At 38.2% G+C, this 21,457-nt stretch overlaps 1 protein-coding gene across 1 annotated transcript in view; it reads right to left on the bottom strand.

Moving 5' to 3' along the window:
• LOC103523051 overlaps positions 1-21,457 on the bottom strand; it is a 97,072-nt gene that overhangs the window by 3,603 nt on the left and 72,012 nt on the right. Inside the window, 8 exon segments of the mRNA XM_026832843.1 lie at positions 482-619; positions 1,238-1,429; positions 2,742-2,879; positions 3,220-3,473; positions 11,481-11,667; positions 11,884-12,066; positions 12,604-13,721; positions 13,724-14,306. Of these exon segments, the coding sequence (XP_026688644.1) occupies positions 482-619; positions 1,238-1,429; positions 2,742-2,879; positions 3,220-3,473; positions 11,481-11,667; positions 11,884-12,066; positions 12,604-13,721; positions 13,724-14,306 (2,793 nt within the window).

Here is a 21,457-nt window from a genome sequence, read left to right as displayed (position 1 = left end):
CTTAAAATCCCTGAAACTAACTGAACGGTTAATTTCGTCAATAATCTCATCAACTTCACTTAAGTTCATGAAAATCGGAACTCAGAATCAAACAACGGTGAAGTCTACACGATTATTTAATTTCCGGATTTTTTCAGGAACTTGGATCGATAGGAAAAAGGCCCTAAAATCACTACGAGAATTGTATAAACTGCAGGAAAATGAGTATTTTCAGTCTGATTTTAAAAGTGGAAAAAAGAGTACCTATTTTATTGTGTTCCCTTTTTCATACAATTTTCGGATTATTTATTATTTTTGACGATCTTTACGAAAAAAATACATTTGGACAGTTATATTTTTCATGAGAATCATCAATTGTATAAACTGCAGGAAAAAGTGAAAAAAGAGTACCTATTTGATTGTGTGTGTTCCCTTTTTCATACATAACGGTATATATCCTGAACTTCAATAATTGTACATGATATCATAATCAGAAGCTTACTAGTATTCGGATCCACTTCAGTCATACAGTTGTTCTGCAGAGTTTTCCCAAAGGAGATGTTATGCAGGGATAGATGAATGTTCTCGCGAACCTTATCCGACTCGATTCGATACAGACAGGACAAATTTTGAGCACCTCCTGAAAATATAACGAAAGTTTTTAATGAACGGACCAAGTGAATTCTAAGTTTTAACTCGGCAATTTTGATTTCGTTTGTCTGTCTCTCAGATGGTCTAAAGTCTAATAGACCTAGAAGTCGGAAACTTCTTCCGCCATACACGTCCCGGCGTTCTGGAATGACCAAGGTCTGTCGGACTGTTAAAGCGTGTGTTGAAGTAGTAGAAATACCCAGGACTCCTCCCCATGCACCATCTCCGTTGGAAGGTCCGAGAACTTGGCTACCTGGACTGATCTCTGCTCCAGGTCCACGGGCCCAAGTGTGGTGGGGTTTATTTCGACAATTGAACATATCACCTACCTCGGTGGTGTAGTGGTCAAGGCGCTCGCCTGGTAAACAGGAGGGCCTGGGTTCAATCCCAGCCGAGGTATGGAATTTCATCCTCAATATAATTTGGGACTTTATTATTATATCTTTAGTTTGTGTTTATTGGACAGTTGAAAATGTGTTATTGTCCCACACATTACATAGCAATCACTCAAATTTATATTGGTAAACCAAAAGTAAAGCATGGCAAACTTTTATCCGGACAGGGCGAACAAACAAACAATCACTCAAATTTGAGTGATCGCCCTTACCTCTCCCGAACAGGAACGTGTTTTTCGGCGACTCTATGAATCCGGTCTGTACATTCCGGAACACCCGGGAACAAGATGGTTGTGGTGCCGGATAGTAGTCGGTTAGTTTTGCTACCGGCAGAGGTTCTCCGCCTAGCCGTGTGTCTATGAACTCGTACCGTAGGGAGAAACTGGACGGGTGAATCACAGTGCCTGTGGAACCCGAAGAGATGAGATGAGTTAAATAACGTTTTTGATTTGCCAACAAAAGCACACTTAACTTACAACGTTGTGGTTTCAACCTTAAGTCCAGAAAACGACAACGTGTTAGGCCCGGTTTCTGACAAGACGAAACTCGAGAGTTTGAGCTCACTAACCGCGGAGCTTGCAAAAAGTGCGTTTCTAACAATATACCAAAAGCACACTTAACTTACAACGTTGTGGTTTCAACCTTAAGTCCAGAAAACGACAACGTGTTAGGCCCGGTTTCTGACAAGACGAAATTCGAGAGTTTGAGCTCACTAACCGCAGAGTTTGCAAAAAGTGCGTTTCTAACAATATACTTCTTCGAAATTCCGCAATTTTAGCGTTAGTGTCGTTGTTGATTTTGAACCACGCGTTTGTTCCTCGGTTAGGACCTAAACCGAGGAGTTTCATTATGTATTTCAACGCCTTTTATATTTCGTAGCAATGGGCTCTTTGGTTAAGGGACTTTTCAGTCCTATCGCAGCAGGATACTGTTAAAACCTTAAGCTGTGTCCACACGTAGTCGACCTCGTCGATCGAACATCGATCGTCATCGACTGAAACCGTACACTGGCTCGACAACATTGATTCACCTCGTGGATCAACGGTTGATCGACGAGCTCGAATATGTGTGGACATAGCTTTAGGTAGTTGTATGGTTAGTGGCTACTAATGTTTTCATTGATTTTTTTTTTCCGGGATTTGTTCAGCAACATTTGATTTTCCGGAAATTTGTCCCAAGTTAATCAGACCTGGCGTGTGTTAGTACCTTGTTTTAAGTCACAAAATATCTGGTTAGGACCTAAACCGAGGAGTTTCATTATGTATTTCAACGCCTTTTATATTTCGTAGCAATGGGCTCTTTGGTTAAGGGACTTTTCTGTCCTATCGCAGCAGGATAGGTACTGTTAAAACCTTAAGCTGTGTCCACACGTAGTCGACCTCGTCGATCGAACATCGATCGTCATCGACTGAAACAGTACACAGGCTCGACAACATTGATTCACCTCGTGGATCAACGGTTGATCGACGAGCTCGAATATGTGTGGACATAGCTTTAGGTAGTTGTATGGTTAGTGGCTACTAATGTTTTCATTGATTTTTTTTTCCGGGATTTGTTCAGCAACATTTGATTTTCCGGAAATTTGTCCCAAGTTAATCAGACCTGGCGTTTGTTAGTACCTTGTTTTAAGTCACACAAGATCGAAACAGGTCGCAGTGACTTAGGGCGTTTATTATAACCGATGGCCCCACTTATACCAATACCAATAGTACCTACCTTGTTTGATAATATGCTGAATAATCAGACTGGATGAGGCCGAGATATAACTCTCCTCAGGTCTACAGGGGCGTGTCATGCGGGTTGCATTACTCAGAGAGGAATGGTCACACAGTTTAGGCGCCTCACAATGGTCCCCTGAAAACAGAAGTAAAGAGTGTTTCATTAGAAGTAAAATGACCATTCAGTGAAATAAATAAAGACTTGTTTAAAAAGTTTTTCAATAAAAACAGTTGAGTTAGGTATATCAAGAAAAATTTTGTTTCGACTTCATTTTGAAGCATAGAAAAGACAGATTTGTCCTCGAGATAATCTTGATTGCAAACAGAACATGGTTATCTACAAAAAATGATGTCTGCGTCTACTAAAGAGAGAAAAAAAAGTCCGTAATAACCATCAAAAACTACGTAAAAGGTGAAATAAAAAACATCGAAATCTGACTGTTAAAAAATTGTTAAACATTGTGCGCGACCCTTACCCAAACTATTGCCGCCCGTGTCCCAAATCCGGAGCCGCGTCGAGCACTTGGCACTTGCTCCCTCAATCGAGTAGTGAGTGTAAGTGAGGAAGCTGATCCACACCCGATCATACGGTTTGCCTATAAACCGATAGGTGCAGGTGGTGTTTGGCGGAATGGTGTGGCGGGCCGACAGGAGATGACCCATGCGACCTTTCGGCTTCTTGAGAACCTCGGCCGACACCGAGTTGGTGGCGTTGATCCAGAATTCACACCTGTGGGGGAGAGAAGGCAATTTTTGATTGTAACTAAGAATAATAAGTAAGGAGACGTCTGTGGTTGAGTGGTGAACTCTGACTCACAACCTGGGTTCGAAGTTCCCGCGGGGTCGAACCCCAGCCGGAGATGGTTTCATGTACCTAAAATAAACCTACTTAGTTACCTTTTTTTTTTTTTTTGCTTCATTTAAAGTGACAGGATTCTCAAGATTGAACTCTGCTACTTAAATATCTTTCAAAATTATAGGGAGGATGAACCTATTGCCGGGGTTTCTATGGAGAACAGTTCAAACTTAAAGCTTTTCAACTTAAAACGGAATTTACCTACCTACCTACCTAGGTAGGTAAATTAGTTAAAAACTAATAATAACTGTGTACACACCCGTGGAGAGGTGTTACGTTTTTGTAAGTTATGTATTTGAGTTATTTCTTCATCAACTGTGCTTCCATTTCGCTTTCGTTTTCTCTCTACCTCTTTTTATTTACCAGGTTTTCCTTTTCTTCTCCTTCCTCTTTAACTTTTTCCAACTTTATACACCTTACTCCCTCCCTCTTTTTACCCTTTCTCTCTCTCTCTCTCCCTCTCTTTCTCTTTCTCTCATCCTCATTTCCCCACTCCAAACAGTTCAAACTTAAAGCTTTTCAACTTAAAACGGAAAGTTTTCCCAACTCTCAATTTTCAAAGGAGGGAGCGAGAGAGAGAGGGAGAGAAAGAGAGAGAGAAAGAAAGAGAAGAGAGAGAGAAATAGGAAGGGAGGGAGGGGGAGAGGGAGAGACCTGAACACATACTTCCCCCGTTGCGAATCAAAGGAGCAACGGAGAAATATTGAGAAAGAAACTTCATTTGAAAGGATTTTTATTTACCAGGTTTTCCTTTTCCTCTCCTTCCTCTTTAACTTTTTCCAACTTTATACACCTTACTCCCTCCTTCTTTTTACCCTTTCTCTCTCTCTCCCTCTCTTTCTCTTTCTCTCATCCTCATTTCCCCACCCCCACTCCAAACAGTTCAAACTTAAAGCTTTTCAACTTAAAACGCAAAGTTTTCCCAACTCTCAATTTTCAAAGGAGGGAGCGAGAGGGAGAGAGAGAGAGAAAGAGGAAGGGAGGGAGGGGGAGAGGGAGAGACCTGAAAACAAATTTCCCCCGTTGCGAATCAAAGGAGCAACGGAGAAATATTGAGAAAGAAACTTCATTTGAAAGGGAAAATGTTTCGCGTTCTACCTAACTTGTGTAAACCTCTTGAACATGTGTTCCTGAAAGTTAGGGAGAAAAAGGGAGGAAAAATTAGAGAAAAAGGGAGAGAGGGAGTTAATAAGAAAGGTGTAGGAAGGGAGGGGTGAGCAAAGGAAGGGAGAGAGAGAGAGGAAGAAGGAGAGTAGAGTGAGGAAGGGAGCAATCGAGAGAAAGGGAAGGAGAGATAGAAGGGAGAAAGTTAAAGAGAAGAGAGAAGAAGACAGAGAAAAGAGAGGAAGAAAGAGAAGAGCGAGAGAAAGGGAGGGAGAATAAAAAGGTGAAAATGAGAAAAAGGAGGAGGAAAAATTAGAGAAAAAGGGAGAGAGGGAGTTGATAAGAAAGGTGTAGGAAGGGAGGGGTGAGCAAAGGAAGGGAGAGAGAGAGGAAGAAGGAGAGTAGAGTGAGGAAGGGAGCAATCGAGGGAAAGGGAAGGAGAGATAGAAGGGAGAAAGTTAAAGAGAAGAGAGAAGAAAACAGAGAAAAGAGAGGAAGAAAGAGAAGAGCGAGAGAAAGGGAGGGAGAATAAAAGGTGAAAATGAGAAAAAGGGACAGAGAAAAGAGAGGAAGAAAGAGAAGAGCGAGAGAAAGGGAGGGAGAATAAAAAGGTGAAAATGAGAAAAAGGATTAGGTAGAAAAGAAAAATAAAGTCAAAGAGACTAGAAAATCTCGAAATGAGAGAGACAGGTCTGATAAGAAAATTCATTGAAGGAAGAACACAAAAAGAAAGAATGAAACAAAGCGAAAAAGGGAAAGATTTTGTGAGAAACAGTGAGAATGAAAGAGAAAGTAAGGGTATTTTCAAAGAATCTAATTGGAAAAGAAATACTTGAAAAAGAGGATTAATATGAAATGTTGAATGGAAAGAAAAAAGAAGGCTGTGGTGAAGGCGAAAAATACCATTAGAAATGTGGAAAGTAAAGAATTTTTGTGAAATTAAAAAATAATAAACAAATAAAATCAATGAAAAAATACAAAAAAAAGCAAGATGTTAAAAGGCAGAGTTTATTTTTAGCATAGATTTTGTTTTAGGCCTCAGTAAAGAGTAGGTGTACAAAGTTCGCTAAAGTGCTTAGAAGGTGGGACATAATTATGTGTCCCACTTCCCATGGATTGCAGAACATTTTCCTACATAGAATAAAGGATAACATTCTACTTTCATAGTTCAAAAGCTGTTGTAAATCTGATGTTATATAACTAAAGGAATTAATATTGCAAATCTAATGTGTAAATCTAAAGGAATTGATGTTGCAAATCTAATGGAAAACGCTGAAGAGACTAGAAAATCTCGAAATGAGAGAGACAGGTCTGATAAGAAAATTCATTGAAGGAAGAACACAAAAAGAAAGAATGAAACAAAGTGAAAAAGGGAAAGATTTTGTGAGAAACAGTGAGAATGAGAGAGAAAGTAAGGGTATTTTCAAAGAATCTAATTGGAAAAGAAATACTTGAAAAAGAGGATTACTATGAAATGTTGAATGGAAAGAAGAAAGAAGGCTGTGGTGAAGGCGAAAAATACCATTAGAAATGTGGAAAGTAAAGAATTTTTGTGAAATTAAAAAATAATAAACAAATAAAATCAATGAAAAAATACAAAAAAAGCAAGATGTTAAAAGGCAGAGTTTATTTTTAGCAGAGATTTTGTTTTAGGCCTCAATAAAGAGTAGGTGTACAAAGTTCGCTAAAGTGAACCTTTCCAAGTTTTATTAATAAAGTTCAAAGAGAACTTACCTATAATTCTAAATACGGGTACGGCTAAGGTATTAGAAAAAAAAACTCAAGGAAAAAATCTAAAGTTCATCTAAATTCTAAATATCTAAAAATAAAATTACCTCAAAAGTAAACTAATTTCTATTCTAATTTTCATAAGAATTCAGGATAGAATTAACCCTTTCAGGGGCGCGGGACCTTAAATTTTTGGATAATACAAGTTTTTGGTATCGATTCCTATGTAAATTTACTTCCTGATTCCAAATCTGATTTTATTTTTATTTTCTGATGAAAGAGAAGAATGGACACAAACAGCGCAAGATAGACCGAGGTGGAGAAGGCTCATCAGAGCAGGTTTTGGACCTTCACGCCCTGTATAACCGGATAAGTAAGTAAGTTTCTGATGAACAGAAAAAAAGTTACAGAAGGTGGGACATAATTATGTGTCCCACTTCCCATGGATTGCAGAACATTTTCCTACATAGAATAAAGGATAACATTCTACTTTCATAGTTCAAAAGCTGTTGTAACCTTGTAACTCTAATGTTGTATAACTAAAGGAATTAATATTGCAAATCTAATGTGTAAATCTAAAGGAAAACGCTGCGAAAAACGGATGAAGAGAAATTGAAAGAGTTTCTAATTGAAATTATTACTGAGATGGGAAGAAATCATCATGAAATAGAAACAAAACTAGATGGTAAGAAATAGACAGCAAAGATACACAGACATAAGAGAGAGAGAGAGAGAGAGAAGGAAAGAAGGGAGTGAGAGAAAGGAATGGAGAAGGAAAGAGGGAGAGAGAGAGACGGAAGGAGGAAGGATAGTAAATAAAACTGTAACTAAGTTCTCCTCTCCCTCTCTTCCCCTAATCTCTCTCTCTCTCTCTCTCTCTCTCTCTCTCTCTCTCTCTCTCTCCCTTCTCTCTCTCTCCCTCTCTCATTCACTCAATTCTCGTTAATTATTCAAATGTCCCAGAGGAATATAGGGAACAGGGGTTCTCAAAATGTGTGCCAATGGAGTAAACTGCAGTTCTCCTCGCACTTTCCGATAAAATGTGCATGATGGTCATAATAAAAAATGGTTTTTGGTTTTTGCTCATGTGCAGACGCCTAAAATAGGTTATTGTCATTTTCATTTTCAAAATTTAGGAAGTAGCTAGACGTCTGAGCAACGACAGGGAATTTGAAATCTTATTGGCTGGCAGAGCTAGATAACTCTCCCTAAACTCTCTCTTTGTGCCAGCCTAGTTAGCTTAGTTGGTAGTGCGTCTGCCTTGTAAGCGCTAGGCCGCGAGTTCGATTTCCGCCCGGGGCGGATTTTATCCTGATGGGATAATGTTCGTTCTCGGAACGGCTGGCTTTTTCCTATCCTGTCTTCCTTCTCTCTTCGATTTCGGGACGATAAGACCATAGCAGTTACAGCTCCCTCTGTCAAACCTCTTAAAAAAAAAAAAATAAAAAAAATAAAACTCTCTCTGAGGTTTAGAATTTTGAGAACTACTGAACGCTCTTGATGGGATGCGAGTAACAACGATAGAGAAGTACTCAAGATAATAATATCTAATAATAGTAATGTTCACGATAATAGGAAGTAGCCTGGATTCCCCATCAGTCACGGGAATTTGAAATCTTATTGGCTGGCAGAGCTAGATAACTTTCCCTAAACTCTCTCTGAGGTTTAGAATTTTGAGAACCACTGAACCGCTCTTGATGGGATGCGAGTAACAACGATAGAGAAATACTCAAGGTAATAGTAGTAGTAATAATATCTAATAATAGTAATGTTCACGATAACAATATTGTACTTGGAAATAATAATAACAATAATTCACAATATCTCTACTAAATTGTACTTAAGTTGTATGATAATAGGTAATCGTAATACTAACAATTTTGTACTTGGAAATAACAGTAATAATAATAATAATAATATGCAGGGATAGATGAATGTTCTCGCGAACCTTATCCGACTCGATTCGATACAGACAGGACAAATTTTGAGCACCTCCTGAAAATATAATGAAAGTTTTTAATGAACGGACCAAGTGAATTCTAAGTTTTAACTCGGCAATTTTGATTTCATTTGTCTGTCTCTCAGATGGTCTAAAGTCTAATAGACTTAGAAGTCGGAAACTTCTTCCGCCATACACGTCCCGGCGTTCTGGAATGACCAAGGTCTGTCAGAACTTAGAAGTCGGAAACTTCTTCCGCCATACACGTCCCGGCGTTCTGGAATGACCAAGGTCTGTCAGACAGTCAAAGCGTGTGTTGAAGTAGTAGAAATACACAGGACTCCTCCCCATGCACCATCTCCGTTGGAAGGTCCGAGAACTTGGCTACCTGGACTGATCTGTGCCACAGGTCCACGGGCCCACGGTGTGGTGGGGTTTATTTCGACAATTGAACATATCTTTAGTTGGGGTTTATTGGACAGTTGAAAATGTGTTTAGTTGGGGTTTATGGTACAATTGAAAACGTGTTTCATTGGAGTTTTAATTGACAATTGAAAATATGTTTAGTTGGGGTTTATTGGACAATTGAAAATGTGTTATTGTCCCACACATACATAGCAATCACTCAAAATTATACCAGAATTGTTATTTCAACCTAATTGCAGACAAATAAAATCTAATTTAATCTTTTGTTTCTGGAGGATCCCAGGAGCGAACTTACAAGATTGTCTACGATTTTTTTTTTTCTAATTAATATTATTAATTTTAGTTTAATCTATTTTAAGATTGACCATGTAAGATATAATTTTGGTGAAATTTACAGTAAATACATTAAATTTCTACCCTGGGTTGAGCGGGTATAAGGCGTTTTGGACGTTTCTTGTGAGAGAGCGATTTTCTGATGAAAACTGACTGATTTGGATGCCCGGTGTTCGTTACATGCTTTCGCTACTGGCTGATTGGATTTCAATTATTTTTTCTCGCTACTCGCTATTCCATAGCACAATAGCGCGTGTTCCTGTATCTTTGAGTAAAACATGGGAAAGTCGCTTCCTACGTTCGTTACATGCTTTCGCTACTGGCTGATTGGATTTCAATTATTTTTTCTCGCTACTCGCTATTCCATAGCACAATAGCGCGTGTTCTTGTATCTTTGAGTAAAAACATGGGAAAGTCGCTTGCTATACCATTTGGTGAGGAATTTTTTCATTGGAAAATTCTTGTACATAAATACCTAAATATCTATAGGTACATACATTCTATGTACATTTTTATACGTACAGAAATCTCATATGTATTTACATAGGTACTTCTACTCAAAAACTCGTAAATATCTATAGGTACATACATTCTATGTACATTTTTATACGTACAGAAATCTCATATGTATTTACATAGGTACTTCTACTCAAAAAATTCAACTTCAAGCTTCATCTACATAAAGTACATATTTTCCCTTCTTTGAATTTCAAATAAACATCGCCCTCTAGAATTTTATTTGATTCGATTTCCTATTCCTTTTTTCTATTAAAAACTCAATCACGAGTTGATTAGTCGCGTTGAAGCAAAGAGCCTCTTCAAATTTTCTCTTTTCAAGAAAATCTCATGTCTTCTGAAAAGATTTCGACTTTTTCCGACCCGTGTGGCATCCGCCTAAAAGCCCGTTCCCACTTGTGAGTTTCATCCGATTTTTTTCCGATTATCCTGTAGGAATGGGGCTCAACCACTTTTTTTTTTTTTTTTTTAAGTTCAATAAAGTTTTCCAAAGTTTATTCAAGTAATAAGAAAACTTATCGGCAAATCCAGTGGGTGAATTACGAATCTCGAACGATCGTGAGGCAGTGGCGTGGTTGGGAAAGCAGTAGGAAAAAGTGGGCCAAATAATCAGTGACTTCTGTGGAATCTGTGATCCACACTTAGTGGGCTTGCAGTCTTACATACAGAGGTCCGCGAGTTCAATTCCTAGCTTTTCGTCCTACTTTAGGTAATGGGGCTCAACCACTGGGCAGCCATTTTTTCGTGATGACGTCAGTTCATGCGAGGTCGTAAACCATGGCTGCTTCAACGTTATTTTTTTGCGACCTTTGAGCGACATTTTAGGGGATTTAGGGACCGTTTTGGATGTTTTTGAGTGCGCCAATGTACTTTTTGGGTACTTTTACATCGGAATAGGACTCTATCTTGAAAAAAATTGTCATTTGGTTGAGCCCCTATAATTTTCGCGGGCAGCCATTTTTTCGTGATGTGACGTCAGTTCATGCCCATGGCTGCTTCAACGTTATTTTTTTGCGACCTTTGAGCGACATTTTAGGGGATTTAGGGACCGTTTTGGATGTTTTTGAGTGCGCCAATGCACTTTTTGGGTACTTTTACATCGGAATAGGACTCTATCTCGAAAAAAATTTTCATTTGGTTGAGCCCCTATAATTTTCGCGGGCAGCCATTTTTTCGTGATGACGTCAGTTCATGCGACCTCGCATGAACTGACGTAAACCATGGCTGCTTCAACGTTATTTTTTTGCGACCTTTGAGCGACATTTTAGGGGATTTAGGGATTGTTTTGGATGTTTTTGAGTGCGCCAATGCACTTTTTGGGTACTTTTACATCGGAATAGGACTCTATCTCGAAAAAAAATTGTCATTTGGTTGAGCCCCTATAATTTTCGCGGGCAGCCATTTTTTCGTGATGACGTCAGTTCATGTGTCAGTTCGTGATGACGTCAGTTCATGCGTAAACCATGGCTGTTTCACTATTCCTTTTTTCTATTAAAAACTCAATCACGAGTTGATTAGTCGCGTTGAAGCAAAGAGCCTCTTCAAATTTTCTCTTTTCAAGAAAATCTCATGTCTTCTGAAAAGATTTCGACTTTTTCCGACCCGTGTGGCATCCGCCTAAAAGCCCGTTCCCACTTGTGAGTTTCATCCGATTTTTTTCCGATCATCCTGTAGGAATTGTAATTTAAATGAGAGTGTTCCCACTTACACGTGACACGATTTTTTTCCGAACGACAGATGGGATCGGGCTTTAACTCCTCTACCTACTTACTTGCGACTATATCGAGAGAAGTCGTGCGAGTCCGATGGGATCGGGCTTTAACTCCTCTACTTACTTGCGACTATATCGAGAAAAGTCGTGCGAGTCTGAATCACTAAACACCACATCTACATCCAGTTCGAATCCCCGCAGTGGCAGATTTGTATTGAGCGAGTGTTTGGGTGTGCTGTAGGAGGACGAGTGGAATTCGACCAGCATTTGAGGGGCCCGTGATACGATACTGGGCAAATAGTCCTCGAAACCTGAAAGAGGAGAAATTCGAGTATGAACGTATTGTTTTTGAGTGCGCCAATGCACTTTTTGGGTACTTTTACATCGGAATAGGACTCTATCTTGAAAAAAATTGTCATTTGGTTGAGCCCCATTGTAATTTAAATGAGAGTGTTCCCACTTACACATGACACGATTTTTTTCCGAACGACAGATGGGATCGGGCTTTAACTCCTCTACTTACTTGCGACTATATCGAGAAAAGTCGTGCGAGTCTGAATCACTAAACACCACATCTACATCCAGTTCGAATCCCCGCAGTGGCAGATTTGTATTGAGCGAGTGTTTGGGTGTGCTGTAGGAGGACGAGTGGAATTCGACCAGCATTTGAGGGGCCCGTGATACGATACTGGGCAGATAGTCCTCGAAACCTGAAAGAGGAGAAATTCGAGTATGAACGTATCTGGTGACAAATAAAAGGAATTTTCAATTGTGACAAGCATTAGTAAATTCCATGACTTGACTTGGACTCGAAAAACCAACCTCCAGATCTGGTCCGACGCGTTAACCATAACACCACTAAGGTTGGTACCTAATTGATGACTAATACCTTATAAGCAGTTTTTTATCGATCGTGATGGAGATTTTATACTTTTATCCCTGGACTTCTGTTTGGGATAACTGGACTCCTTATCAGTCACGGAAACTAAATAATCCCTGTCCCTGAAGTAAAGGGACATATACCTATAATAATTTAATTTTACAAAAGGTACATGAACCTAAGTGTTAGGGGGGTGTAACTTGTAGTGCTTTGTTTAAAGCTTACTTTTTTGTAATGTGACCGCCATTGAGTAGTGGGTACTCAGGTTCTGCGTGAACCTTGAAAAACGAGGTCACTTATCTCGTCTGAAATCTGAGTGTCTTGGGAAAAATTATTTCTCCTACCTCTCTGACAAGCAAGTACTTACCATTGCCACAATACTTGAATAGTATAGGATCAGCCTGGGTAGCCCCGTCATAGAATATCAAGTAATCTCCTTCAGCAGTACATTCATCCCAAGATTTCAACTTCATCTCTTTCGTTCTATTCTTCTTGCTTTCTATCAACCTCTCTTCGTGTCTTTCAATAAACTTGATCTTCTCCTTATCCTTCCCTTTGCCTTTATTTCGACCACTTTCTTTAACTTTACCACCTTCTTTGGGTTTCTTGCCCTTCTCTTTTTGTTGCTTTTTACCTCCACCGTTGTCTTTAGTTTTGCTTCCTTCCTTACTCTTGGGTTTCTTTTTTGTGGGTTTAGTAGTTTCGTTTCTCTCGGTAGTTTTCTCTTTCTGTTTTTCCTTTCCCTTCTTGTCTCCTCGAACTTTGTCTTGTTTCTCTGCCTTGGATTTTTGTTGTTTAGTTATTTCTTGGACTTTCTGTTTGAGGTCAATTAGTTTTACTTTTGGATCGACTGTTGAAACTATTTCACTTGTGCTAATGATCAGAGTTGTTGATTCTGTCATCGTTGTTTCAGTCATGTTTGTTGTCGATGTTTCCTCCGTGCTGATGCTTGTCCAATTCTTTTTCAGCTCATCTTCTTTGATCTTGACAACTTTCTGAATGGGTTGACTTGATTTATTGAGGTCGGTTATTTTGGATTTGTCTTTGCCTTGAGATGTTGGTTGCTTCTTCAGAATATGTGTTGACGAGGATTTCAAGCTCAGAATGTTGCGATGTTCCAATAGGGAGCGTCGACTTTTTGAACCTTTATCATCTTCTTCAAACACAGCACCATTGTCACTATTGGCAGTGGATATTCGTTCAATCGTGTTTTCAAGTTCATTGTTTTCCTCTACAAATTCGTTTTTGTTAATTGACCAGATCCCATACTGAGCGTCTCTTCGCTCTACATCTGCGCCTTCATCATCACAGGCATATTTGAGTTCAGTATTGCTTCTCTTATGTATAGTATGAGTGTTGAACACATTGTGGCTCTCATTGGCAGCATAGGATGCTTTGGTATTGCTTTTAAAATAGATTTCACGGTTCCCACCTTGCGGTAGCAGGTCTACAACCGCGTCACTTGTTTCTAGAAAGCTTCTACAGTATTGCTTCTCTTATGTATAGTATGAGTGTTGAACACATTGTGGCTCTCATTGGCAGCATAGGATGCTTTGGTATTGCTTTTAAAGTAGATTTCACGGTTCCCACCTTGCGGTAGCAGGTCTACGACCGCGTCACTTGTTTCTAGAAAGCTTCTGTCCCTAATAAAATCTGTCGTAAGCGTATCAGTTTCCTTTTGTACATTATCAATTAAATTCATATGTTCAGGGTGGGCTGGCGCGTTGTCTCTAAATTCTAAATAATAATGATCAAGTGATGTGCTATCTAAATAGGTCTGACGAGCGTCCTCCTCACTATGAGTGGCGCTGTCAGAGCTATTGTCTACAATATTTGGTGTCAATCCTTGGTGATCGGTTAACGATCTTTTGATTTGTAGCTTAAAATTATTGATTTGCTTGATGGAAATCATGGCGTGCTTGCACTTGGGTACGACTTTCTGTCGTATGCTATAGAAGCAGGTGACATTGCGTGGATACATGCCAGGGTAGTTGGGTGATTGAATCTTGCACTTGTTCCGATAGCAGTCGTAGAAGTTCCGACTACAATAACTCCCTGGAACCACCTCACCTGAAATACAAACAGACAACATTGCATTACAATCACGTGAAAAAGCTTGAAGATTTATTTTGACAGACAACTCCTTGAAATCTGCCAGCAACGTTTCTTTCTTCTCATCGAATCTTTATTTTTAGAAATCTCCTCCACTTGTTTATTGATAGACCTAGGTCTGTGAGACTGGGGTCTGTCAGATGGTCTGATAGACCTGGGTCTGTGAGACTGGGGTCTGTCAGATGGTCTGATAAGAAAAAGAAGAAGAGGAAGAAGATGATGAAGAAGAAGCAGGTGTAAGAGGAGAAGGAGAGGAAAAAGCAGAAGAAGAAGTTGGTTTAGGGGTGAAGTAGCAGAAGAAGTAGGGAACGAACGAAGGGATGAAGAAATTCGAATAATAAGGAAAACAAAAAGGAGAAGGAGGAAAAGCGAGAAGGAGAAGAAGGAGGAAAAGGCGAAGGAGAAGAAGGAGGAAAAGCGAAATTCGGTTTCCCACGTAGGTATGTGACTCGATGAAGTTATAAAATTTTGCATAAATAATTCGAAGCTTAGAAGATTTGAAAGAGAAAGGAACGGAATAATCTAAAGTAACAGCAGTCGTAATAAAGAGTAAGAATAATCTACTAACTAATAAAAAAGGTAAAAGTAACAATGTAAGCGTTTAGAGTGGTGAAAGTAACAATTTCTCGTTTCACTTTCTCGTTTAGAGTGGTTAAATTAGCGTTTAGAGTTGTTAACCAAACACCAAAGTAACAGTCCAAACACAAAAGTGAAGGGTTTGTTTATGGCCGGGGCCACAATCAAAGGTATGTTTGTTTAACTCGTGTATCAAGCTATTTTGATTGATTGATTGATTGATTGATTGATTGATTGATTGATTGATTGATTGATTGATTGATTGATTGATTGATTGATTGATTGATTGATTGATTGATTGATTGATTGATTGATTGATTGATTGATTGATTGATTGATTGATTGATTGATTGATTGATTGATTGATTGATTGATTGATTGATTGATTGATTGATTGATTGATTGATTGATTGATTGATTGATTGATTGATTGATTGATTGATTGATTGATTGATTGATTGATTGATTGATTGATTGATTGATTGATTGATTGATTGATTGATTGATTGATTGATTGATTGATTGATTGATTGATTGATTGATTGATTGATTGATTGATTGATTGATTGATTGATTGATTGATTGATTGATTGATTGATTGATTGATTGATTGATTGATTGATTGATTGATTGATTGATTGATTGATTGATTGATTGATTGATTGATTGATTGATTGATTGATTGATTGATTGATTGATTGATTGATTGATTGATTGATTGATTGATTGATTGATTGATTGATTGATTGATTGATTGATTGATTGATTGATTGATTGATTGATTGATTGATTGATTGATTGATTGATTGATTGATTGATTGATTGATTGATTGATTGATTGATTGATTGATTGATTGATTGATTGATTGATTGATTGATTGATTGATTGATTGATTGATTGATTGATTGATTGATTGATTGATTGATTGATTGATTGATTGATTGATTGATTGATTGATTGATTGATTGATTGATTGATTGATTGATTGATTGATTGATTGATTGATTGAGGAAGAGAAAGAGAGAGAGGGGGGGAGAGAAAGAGGGAGAGAGAGGGGAAAGAATGAGTAAGATTTAAATAATTCTCAAACCATACACCGGGAATTTTACATGTTACATAATTCGACTAAAAATTAACCCTCATATAACCCGGAATTGACCGTGCTTAGCTGCTTAGCCGCATCTTTCATGTAGATGAAGTTTAGTTCTTTCAATTCCCAACCTTAGATTATTATTATTATTTTTTTTTTTTTTTTTTTATTTTTTATCTTCATGAAAAAAATTACAAAAAAATATGAAAACTGTCCATTAATTCTTTTTTTCTTCTTTTTTTTTTCACATTCCCAAATGTCAGCAATTTTTCAACAAAGACCAGAGGCCATTTTGTAGAGTTTTTTTTATCATTATTATTTTTACTTTAATGTTATTAATCTTGTCTGTGATGAAATATGTATGTTTCATCTCGTCACAAAATGTATGTATGATATCCGCTGGAATTGTGTGACAGAACTGTAGACCTCTTGCAGTAAAAGAAGAAGAAGAAGCAAACGAAGAGTAAGTAGGGTAAGTGTACCATTTATTCGCCCACCTAAAAAACGTACCCTTTATTGGCCCACCTGTACCATACGCCACATAAGTCTGATCTCGACGAACTTTTTCAAGATCTAATTTTATCAAAAGAAAGGGCTTAAAGAATGCTATCAAACCAGTAGTATTCCAAAATTGTAGTCATAAAAACAACAATCTGGTGTGAACATCACACGACTTTCCTTATTCTATTGAATGATGCTTATTTGAGTGTTCTTTTATCCTAACTTTTACAATATCTCTAACCGTTTTGTCGCTATAGCTGAAAACGGGTCGAAATCTGTCCAAAAGCGGTCAAAATACCGCCAACCGCAGCACCTATTTTAACCAAACGTTTTTTGTTGCATCCTTGTCACATTTGTGAACTACATACCAGATTTCAAGTCTCTAGCTTGTACCGTTCCCGAGATATTGTTAAATTACACCGAAAACCGCCAAAAAGCGGTAAAATGCCGCCAACCGTTGCACCGGTCTTAACCAAAAGTTTCGTGTCGCATCCTTGTCACATTTGACAGCTACATACCAAATTTCAAGTCTCTAGCTCTTACCGTTCTCGAGATATTTTGTTTACAGACAGACACACACACACACGGACCAATGGCTGAAACTTTGGATTTAGGCTCTAGAGACCTCAAAACGTGTTTTGGTACTAAAAACTGACCATCGAAAATTTGAACCGATTACATTACTTTCCTACCTATAGGACAAGGAAAGTAAAAAAAACTTTCCTCTGGAATTTTTTCAAAAGTGTCATCAGTGCATCTCCAGGGACACCCTAGAAGTTGCTATCCAATCCTGTACTATTTGTCTATTTCTTAAAATTACAGGGTGTTTAACTTCAAATACCCAAAATATACCTCTTATTTTACTTATTCAACACCTATACCTTGTTTATGCTGTCGGCTATAAGATTACAAAGTCCCATTACGCCAACAGTTTAAAAAGACCTCATTTATCAGAAATAAGGTGTGACAATTTTTTACCCTGAATTAAATGTCCTTGGCTGGGATTGAACCCACGCCCTCCTGCTTGACCACCGAGGCAAGTTATCAAAGGACTCTTATAAATTAAACACCCTGTATATTTACATTCCTATCTATTCCTACATCCAATCTTTATCAGAGTTTATTTCTTCTATTTACTATCTCAGGTCCTTATCCTGATTTCCCCAACACCCGTTTCAATTCCGAAGGTCCTCGTTTCAATTCCAAAGTTCCCTCATTTCAATGCCACAGTTCCCTCATTTCAATTTTCCCAGTGTTCTAACTTTTATATCCACTTTTTCTTTATTCAAGGACTTGTGATTTATTTTACGTTCCCCGATTGCGAACGAAATGGGGGTGGCTCAGGAGGTGCAAAAATTAAAGATTTTTAATGTCTAAAGAAACATTTTACAAATTTCGACCGTGGCGAGAGTTCGAACATCAAAATTTCATTCCTTTACGTGTCTGAGGACTGGCCTTTTGACCAATCTAAATCTACCAATCGGGACTTTTTTTTTATTTAAGAATTCCAATTACATATTTTTGTTTCCTATTTTCCCCTCTTTTTTCCCATTATTTAAATCTTCCGGCGTCAAATTTTATCTTTAAAACTCTTTCGAAAGAGACGCCCAGAGCCGCCCTCTAATTCAAATTTCAAAATCTAGAAAATCCCCCACTTCAATTTCCAAATCTCTTCGTCGCGACGAGGGAAATTTTAATTTGGCCAAAAAAGTGTACCTTTTTGTGATATATAAAAAAAAGGTTATCCCCAAGAAGGTAAATTTATAATTTATTATTTATTTTTTACCCAGGGTACAGGTACCCTGGTACTATGGTTTAATTCGAAATAATATAAGAGGTAACAAGAGACAAAGTGTGGAGGGAAGAAAAAAGAGGGAGGTACCTATACATACGAGTAAGTACATAAAGCCAACGTAACTGAAAAGAAGTAGAAGAATGATGAGAAAGAAGGGGAGAACCAACAATTAGGAAACAAAATGGACAAAAATTCTGTACAAATTTTGACCTTCACTTACCCCTCTTTCTCCTCGTACTCTTCTTATTCTTTTTTTTTTCTTCTTCTTCTTCTTCTTCTTCTCCTTCTTCTTCTTCTTCTTCTTCTTCTCCTCCTCCTCCTCCTCCTCCTCCTCCTCCTCCTCCTTCTTCTTTTTCTTCTTCTTCTTCTTCTTCTTCTTCTTCTCCTTCTTCCAATTCTTTTTCTGATCCTGCTTCAGCCCATTCTCTTTCCAGGAAAAATATTATATCTTGGCGAAAGAAAAAACAAAACAAAACAAACAAACTTTTTGATTTCCTTTTTTTATTTTTCGTAAAAACGAAGTTTATTTTGCCCGGAAAATAAAGCTCGACTTTTTTTTTTCGCTCGTTTTTATAAACTTGTGTTTGGTTTTTAACTTGTGTTTCTTCTAATAATACAAACAAGAGTTTAGTAAAGTTTAGCTTTAAGATCCGTGTTAGTTTCTGGAACGTGTAAGACAAAATAATAATAATAATAAACGAACGGAAAAGACCAAATAGGAAATCGGTAGAGGAGTCGAAAAGATGGAAGATGGCAGAAACGGAAATTTAGGCATTGAAAAGAGGAACAGGAAAAATAAGAGAAGAAGGAGAAGAGGAGGAAAAAAAAGGAGAAGTTTTTTTTCTAAGGAATGAAGAATGAGAAAACAAGAGAGAGGAATGAGTAAAGAAGGAAAAAGAAATAGGAGACGAGAAAGAAAAAAAAGAGAGGAAGAGAGGGAAGGAAGGAAATAACTTTATTGAGAGAGAAGCGGAGTGAAGGACAGAAATAAATAATAATAATAAACGAACGGAAAAGACCAAATAGGAAATCGGTAGAGGAGTCGAAAAGATGGAAGATGGCAGAAACGGAAATTTAGGTATTGAAAAGGGGAACAGGAAAAATAAGAGAAGAAGGAGAAGAGGAGGAAAAAAAAGGAGAAGAAGTTTTTTCTAAGGAATGAAGAATGAGAAAACAAGAGAGAGGAATGAGTAAAGAAGGAAGAAAAAATAGGAGAGGAGAAAGAAAAAAAAAGAGGAAGAGAGGGAAGGAAGGAAATAACTTTATTGAGAGAGAAGCGGAGTGAAGGACAGAAATAAAGAGAGAGAGAGAGATGGAGAGTGAGAGAGAAATAACGAGAGGGTGAGAGGAAAAAAAGCGAAAGAAAGGAGGAAGAGGAGAGAGAGGAGAAAAAACTTTATTCGGAGAAAGAAAGAGACTGAGAAAGAAAAAGAGAGAGTGAGAGAGAGAAAGGAGAGATGGAGAGTGAGAGAGAAATAACGAGAGGGTGAGAGGAAAAAAAGCGAAAGAAAGGAGGAAGAGGAGAGAGAGAGAGAGAGGAGAAAAAAACTTTATTCGGAGAAAGAAAGAGACTGAGAGAGAAAAAGAGAGAGTGAGAGAGAGAAAGAGAGAGAGAAAGAGAGAGAGGCAAAAATAATAAAAACACAGAGAGAAGGAGAGTGAAATAAGTGAGAGAGAGGGATATACCATACTCACTATTGTGTTTTTCTTTTATTCAATAGAATTTTCTTTGCTTACAGTTTTCCAAAATTTGATATTGTTGTAGCAATATTATATCAGGGGCGAACTTAGGGCCACTAAGGTCGGGGCTTGGCGTGCTAAGACAAAAGTTATGGGCCTCGGGGAGGAGCCCTGATAATGTTGATCCGGCCCTGATAATATTGCCTGACTTTCTATGTAACTCATTCCACACCCGAAATCGAACTTTTGAAAACTAGGCCTCTTCAATTTCTAGACAATGTTATTAACTGATCCGGCCCTGATAATATTGCCTGACTTTCTATGTAACTCATTCCACACCCGAAATCGAACTTTTGAAAACTAGGCCTCTTCAATTTCTAGACAATGTTATAACTGTTTTTCCTATTTCGATAAAATTCAGGAAAAAAAAAATGAACCGAACCTTAAAGATAAAATCCGCCCCCGGGTGGGAATCGAACCTAGCGCTTACAACTCTTAGACAGACGGGCTACACTCCAAGCTAATAATACCTACCTAGGGAAGAGAATAAAACAGATATAAACATAATAATAGGAAAGGCATTTTATCGTCTACTGCATTCAGATAAGCCTAGACTGCATGTTCTGTGCATACAATGCCTTTAATACGAGACACGTGGCTACAAAGGCTGACTGTATGAATATGTAGGAAAGTAGGTAAGAGGAATGACAATAACTACTGACTACCTATTCAAACTTTTGTGATGAAAGCTGAATGCAGTCGAGTTCAAAACGTGGTTTTACACCAAGTTTGGACGAAGCTGAATGATGTATATTTTACAGATCGAAAGTTTTTATTGGAAGCAAAACTTAGGCAGGTAGGTACCTATATCAATAAAGAGAGAGAGAGAGAGAGAGAGAGAGAGAGAGAGAGAGAGAGAGAGAGAGAGGAAAAGAGGAGGACGAGGAGGACGAGGAGGAGAAAGAGAGAGAAAAAACGAAGAGGAGGAGCTAGAAAAAGGTGAAGAGAGAGGGTCGTATAGGTCGACCAGGTTTGGATAAGTCCTTCTATGGGGACAGACAGAGTGACAGACAGACACCGAAGCGAATACTTTAGAGGTTGGACCTCAGTTTCAAAAGCTGTGAGGATCTATTCAAGGCAAAACAAAGGATGATTCAGAGGGGGAGGGGGAGCCCGTCCTTTATACCTTTTTTTATTACTATCGTAATAATAAAGGAAGGACGGGCTAAAAAGTATAAAAACTAATAAAGACAAATCTCAAATCTCCGTGTAAACAATGTGACAAATTATTTCTCTCCCTGCTCCCTTCTCTTACATCCCTCCCCCCTCCCTCCATTTTCTCATACCTCGAGGGCAAAAAAAAACTTGTTTATTCCCCAGTGAGATCCGACTTCAATTTAGTTTTATTTTCATCTCCATCTCTCTACTTTATCTTTTCTCTTATCGTCCTCTTCAACTGTATATCA

Source organism: Diaphorina citri, unplaced genomic scaffold (assembly GCF_000475195.1).
Source record: "Diaphorina citri unplaced genomic scaffold, Diaci psyllid genome assembly version 1.1 scaffold82, whole genome shotgun sequence".
Taxonomy (NCBI): domain Eukaryota; kingdom Metazoa; phylum Arthropoda; class Insecta; order Hemiptera; family Psyllidae; genus Diaphorina; species Diaphorina citri.
Note: the sequence above shows the minus strand (reverse complement) of the source record. Positions and strands in the feature narration are given on the sequence as shown.